General features: G+C 58.7%; 1 protein-coding gene across 5 annotated transcripts in view; it reads left to right on the top strand.

Annotated features, from left to right (window-relative positions):
- Positions 1-4,959, top strand: part of LOC118377258 (ankyrin repeat domain-containing protein 50-like) — a 22,476-nt gene extending 17,517 nt beyond the window's left edge. For all 5 annotated transcript variants that reach the window (XM_035764107.2, XM_035764105.2, XM_035764106.2 and 2 more), the window contains exons 4-5: positions 1-3,523; positions 3,969-4,959. The exon at positions 1-3,523 is cut by the window's left edge and continues 15 nt beyond it. In XM_035764107.2, the coding sequence (XP_035620000.1) occupies positions 1-3,509 (3,509 nt within the window). In that variant the 3' untranslated portion in view covers positions 3,510-3,523; positions 3,969-4,959. The remainder of the gene's footprint in view (positions 3,524-3,968) is intronic.
- Positions 4,960-6,022: the final 1,063 nt, after the last annotated feature.

Raw genomic sequence — 6,022 nt, 5'->3', positions numbered from 1 at the left:
GTCTGGACGATCTGCGTAAACCTGCGCCGGTACGTGACGTGCAGCACTATATCCTGCGGAGGCTGGACCAGGAGGGGGCGCTCCGTCGACAGCTGACCCCCGAGACGGCCGACATGCTCAACTTGCTGCACATCAAGAGTGGCGGCTGCTTCCTGTTTCTGGAACGCGTTCTGGACGGCGTGGCGGGGGCCTTGGTGGGGCTCCGGGAGATCCGGGACATCCCGGGGACCCTCAACGGCCTCTACTTGTGGCTCTGTCAGAGATTCTTCCCCAGAGGCCTGTTCCTCCAAGTCAGGCCCCTCTTCAACGCCCTACTGGCTTCCCCCAGGCCCCTCACCACCCAGGAGCTCTACACCACCACCTGGACCCAGGACATGTCCCTCAGCCCTATGGACTTCCAGAGCAGGCTGAAGGCTCTGTCTACTCTGCTTATCGACGGGCCGGGAGGCAGCAAGCTCCTGTTCCACACTAGTTTTGCAGAGTGGCTGACGGACGTGAAGTACTGCACCCAGAAGTATCTGTGTAGCGTGTCTGAGGGACACACCATGCTGGCCATGGCTCTCACCCTGCGCGCCCCACACCTTAACACAGAGGACACCTGTCAGATGGGCTCGCACCTGGTCAGCTCAGGCATGCACAAGGACAACCCTGCCCTCCTGGCCCTGTGGCTGTTGTGGGCTGATGTGCCCCCTCTGACTAGCCCCTTTTCCCCCTCTTCCCCTGCCTCTCAGCCGCCTGTCCTGGTCAGGCAGGGGGTCCTCCAGCTGCTGATGAAGAGTGGGGTGTTCCCTCCCTCCTGTGCCCCAGATGGAGGCCCCAGCGTGGGGGTACATTGTGCAGGAGGTGGGGGAGGCATCATCGGGCAGGCGCTGGAGAAGCAGGACACAGTGAGGGTGCTACTGGACAGCGGGGTAAGCGTGAACCGGGCCGACCCCACAGACGGACGCACCCTCCTGGCCAGCGCGGCCCATGCAGGCTCAGCCGAAGTGACCGACCTACTCCTGACCCGAGGGGCTGACCCTCTGATCAGTGACCACCAGGGCCAGACCCCCTTAACGCTGTCTGCCAGGCAGGGCCATGTCAGGGTGCTGGGGATGCTGCTGGATTGGGCCAGGGGGCTGGATCTGGAGGCCGGCATGGGGATGGTGGAGCATGCAGACAGCGAGGGCTGGACGGCCTTACGGTCAGCGGCCTGGGGGGGTCACACCGAGGCCGTGCACCTCCTCCTGGATGCAGAGGCTGACGTGGACGGGTGTGATGCTGAAGGCCGATCGGCGCTGAGGGCGGCGGCCTGGGGGGGTCACGAGGAGATCCTCCTCACTCTGCTGGACCATGGGGCGCAGGTGGACAAGGTCGACCGGGAGGGCCGCACTCCACTGATTGCTGCCGCCTACATGGGCCATCTGGAGGCGGTAGAGATCCTGCTGGACCACGGGGCAGAGGTCGACCTGGCCGACGGAGACGGCCGTACTGCCCTGTCAGTGGCTTCTCTCTGTGTGCCCACAGCGGCTGGAGTCAAAGGTTACGGCGAAGTGGCCAGCCTGCTGTTGGAGCGAGGGGCGGACCCGGGGCACAAGGACCAGGATGGGATGACCCCTCTGCTGCTGGCTGCGTATGAAGGTCACGAGGAGGTGGTAGAACTGTTGTTAGAGGCTGGGGCAGACGTAGACGAGAGCGCCGGGCCGCACGCCGCCGCCGCCGCTTCTGCAGCCGTCACCCCGCTGTTGGCGGCTGCCGCCATGGGTCATTCCGCGACAGTGGGCAGGGTGCTGTTCTGGGGCGCTACGGTGGATGGCATCGACGGGGAGGGTCGTACAGCTCTGAGCCTGGCAGCAGCACGGGGCAGCGTGGAGGTGGTCAGAGCACTTCTGGACCGAGGGCTGGATGAGAACCATAAAGACGATCTGGGCTGGACCCCTCTGCACGCCGCCGCCTGCGAGGGCCACCGGGGGGTCTGTGCCGTCCTAACGGAGCGTGGCAGCATGGCGCGTGTCGGAGAAATGGACATCGAGGGACGGACTCCCCTCATCCTGGCCGCGCAGGAGGGCCACTGTGGCACGGTGAGGCTTCTGCTGGACCGCCGCTCGCCCATCGACCACCGGGCGTACGACGGCCACTCTGCGCTGAGCGCCGCCGCCCTGGAGGGCCACGCTGAGGTGGTGGAGCTACTGATGAGGCGGGGCACCGACACGGACGTACGGGACGCAGAGGGCCGTCCACTGCTCTACCTCCTGGTCCTGGAGGGACATCTGGACATGGCTGCCCTCATCATGGACAAAGGGGGCGTGCCCCTGGAGTCCCGGGACGGGGAGGGGCGCACGGCGCTGCACGTGGCCTCCTGGCAGGGCAACCTGGATGCAGTGGCGATGCTGTTGAGCCATGGGGCGGACCCTAACACCCAGGATGGGGAGGGACGACCCCCCTTGCACTCCATAGCCTGGCGGGGTCATGTTGAGCCCGGTCGTCTGCTCCTGGAGGTCAGGGGGGTCAACGTGGATCTGGCCTGCAGACAGCAGGGGGCCACGGCACTGAGCATCGCGGCTCAGGAGGGCCACGCCAATATCGTTGCCATGCTACTGGAGGGAGGGGCCAACCCAGACCACGTAGACAAGTACGGCCGCAGCCCCGTCAAGGTGGCCGGGAAGAGGGGCCACTTCACCATCGTCAGGCTGCTGGAGAGCTACGGAGCCAAACCGTACTCAGTCCGTCTGTCCAACACCCTTTCGCCACGGTCATCCACTGTGAAGAGCCCGTCCTCCGTCGGCTCAGGGAGTAACGTGGCCCAGGCAGGGCGTCATCATGGTGCTAGCACCTCCACCTCCTCAGCCTCCTGCTCCCCAGGCTCCACAGCCGAGCACTTCCACTCCATCCATAGCTCCCAGACATCCTCCTCCACAGCCCACTCCCAGGCCACGGTGCAGACTGTCCCTGCTGACAGCCTGTCCTTCACCCAGCAGATCCAGCAGCACTCCCTTCCACGCTGTCGCTCCCGTCACTCCACCCTGCCTCCACCTGGCTCCGCCCGTGGCAGCCTGCACGGAACCAACCGCAGGGCCCAGTGCCCTAAGGCCAGCCCTCCTCCACCCACCCTCTGCACAGTCACGGCCATGGTGCATGACTCTGAACAGACTTACAAAGGCTACCCAGCAGGGTTCGACTATCCCAGTAAACTCGACCCCCCCAGCCTGATCCAGGAGGAGAGGCCTCAGTACGGAGGGGGGAGGTGGAACTCTGTCATGGCTTCTCTAGGGGTGACGCCTGGACAAGATGGCCCCAAAAACAGGGACAGTCTCCCTATGGGCTACCCCTACCAGGTCCAGAGCCCGGCTCAGAGAGAGACATGGGAGGAGAACCGGAAGATGTCTATAACCGCCGGTAGTGCCTTATCTCCTCCCTGCATGGTGGTCATGACGACCACGGACCCCCAGCTCAACCTGAAACAGGCCATCAAGCTGCAGTTTGAAGGGCCCACCAGCGCTGCCTTATACAAGAGGGAGACACCCCTGTGAACTCTGACCTAACGGTGAGTACTGTCTGTTGGTAGACTAACTGTAAAAAAAACTAAAAGCTGTGACACAGAGGCTTATAAAGTGTTATATTATTCTATTATAATAATATTATATTATTAGTATATTCCAAACTAAAGGGTCCCTGGGGTTTTCCTTCGTGGTCTTTCAGATGCTGAGTATAGTGACCTGTTACGTCAGAAATCAATTTTCACGAACTTCCCACTCAACTGTTATTTGGACACCAGTTTCTTAGTGCCCATTTTTCTATTTCATCACATTGATCTTCCCCAGAGTTAAAGTCAAGTCTACAGTGGTATTATATTATATAAACCACCTTTTAAAACCAGAGCTTCATTACACCGTGACCTCTCATAGATGGCATGTCGCAAAACCACGTCCTGTCCTATTTAGAGGAATGCCTGGCGTTTTAATGACAGCATTCTCTGTTGTGGGTTCTAGGTGGACGTGGGAGTTCAAGGGTCCGTTTTCAGAACGGATAATGGTTCTTACGGGGCGAGCGGAAGGGGCATCTCTCTCACCCCCCCCCTCCCACCCTCGCCGCCTTCAGCTCAGCGGACCAGAGGAAGAATGGAGAGGCTGAAAGACTTCAAAGCCATTTACATTCCAGACTTTTTCCGTCGCCTGTTCTGAGCAGCTAAATAGTGGACACACACACACACACACACACACACACACACACACACACACACACACACACCTCAGACACAAAGCCTTGTGCCATGGACAAGTCGGATGGAGAGGGGCTATCGGTCCACCCTCCTGCTGATCTACCACACAGAGACAGACCAGAGTGTGTGTGACAGTTCTCTGACCAGAGAGAGAGAGGGAGAGAGAGAGAGAGTGTGTGTGTGTGTGTGTGTGTGTGTGTGTGTGTGTGTGTGTGTGTGTGTGTGTGTGTGTGTGTGTGTGTGTGTGTGTGTGTGTGTGTGACTATTCTGTGACACACAGACCCAACACAGGGCTGTGGTCTCACCAGGGTTTGACGCTTAACCAATCATCAATGGACTTCTTCAGAAATCAAACGTTTCTACTCTACAGGGGGATGAAAAACATTCATTTGAAGCCACCACAGAACAGCCAATATACGTGTGAAAGGGTTCTCACTAAGATGAGACGAGATGGGCAAGGAGACCCACGACAACACAGGACTTAAGATCGGGGTTTTTTTATATATAGGAGCTCTTTTTCACACCGTAGATGTTTTCAAAGCCACGATTCTACTGCCTGTGTGACTTGATCTTCCTCCACAGTTTTGCTCTCTCTACTTTTCAAACCCCCGAGACACGGCAGGTATTACCCGCTTGGAGTCTGTCTACGTGCATCTATGGGTGGCTTGGAGTCTGTCTACGTGCATCTATGGGCGGCTTGGAGTCTGTCTACGTGCATCTATGGGCGGCTTGGAGTCTGTCAACGTGCATCTATGGGCGGCTCTGGGCGGCTTGGAGTCTGTCAACGTGCATCTATGGGCGGCTTGGAGTCTGTCTACTGTCGTGCATCTATGGGCGGCTTGGAGTCTGTCACGTGCATCTATGGGCGGCTTGGAGTCTGTCAGCGTCTATGCATCTATGGGCGGCTTGGAGTCTGTCAACGTGCATCTATGGGCGGCTTGCTGTCTATCTATGGGCGGCTTGGAGTCTGTCTACGTGCATCTATGGGCGGCTTGGAGTCTGTCTACGTGCATCTATGGGCGGCTTGGAGTCTGTCAACGTGCATCTATGGGCGGCTTGGAGTCTGTCTACGTGCATCTATGGGCGGCTTGGAGTCTGTCAACGTACGTGCATCTATGGGCGGCTTGGAGTCTGTCAACGTGCATCTATGGGCGGCTTGGAGTCTGTCTATCGGGCGGCTTGCATCTATGGGTGGCTGTCAACGTGCATCTATGGGCGGCTTGGAGTCTGTCAACGTGCATCTATGGGCGGCTTGGAGTCTGTCTACGTGCATCTATGGGCGGCTTGGAGTCTGTCAACGTGCATCTATGGGCGGCTTGGAGTCTGTCAACGTGCATCTATGGGCGGCTTGGAGTCTGTCAACGTGCATCTATGGGCGGCTTGGAGTCTGTCAACGTGCATCTATGGGCGGCTTGGAGTCTGTCAACGTGCATCTATGGGCGGCTTGGAGTCTGTCAACGTGCATCTATGGGCGGCTTGGAGTCTGTCTACGTGCATCTATGGGCGGCTTGGAGTCTGTCAACGTGCATCTATGGGCGGCTTGGAGTCTGTCAACGTGCATCTATGGGCGGCTTGGAGTCTGTCTACGTGCATCTATGGGCGGCTTGGAGTCTGTCAGCGTGCATCTATGGGCGGCCACGCGCCATACAAATTCACCAGAAAAGACCGCAGTCCCACCAAATCCTGACCTAGCCTACGATGCTGTTGAAATGACCGCTGTTTATGACATTAACCAACCAGCAGGCGGAATGTTCCAGCACACTGAGTAATGCCGTTGGAAAGGAACTGCTAATGATGACATAAATCTAAAGATAGATTAGAAAA

The sequence above is a fragment of the Oncorhynchus keta genome, chromosome 34 (genome assembly GCF_023373465.1).
Source record: "Oncorhynchus keta strain PuntledgeMale-10-30-2019 chromosome 34, Oket_V2, whole genome shotgun sequence".
Lineage (NCBI taxonomy): Eukaryota > Metazoa > Chordata > Actinopteri > Salmoniformes > Salmonidae > Oncorhynchus > Oncorhynchus keta.
The sequence above is the reverse complement of the archived record's forward strand: the minus strand, read 5'-3'. Positions and strand labels throughout refer to the sequence as shown.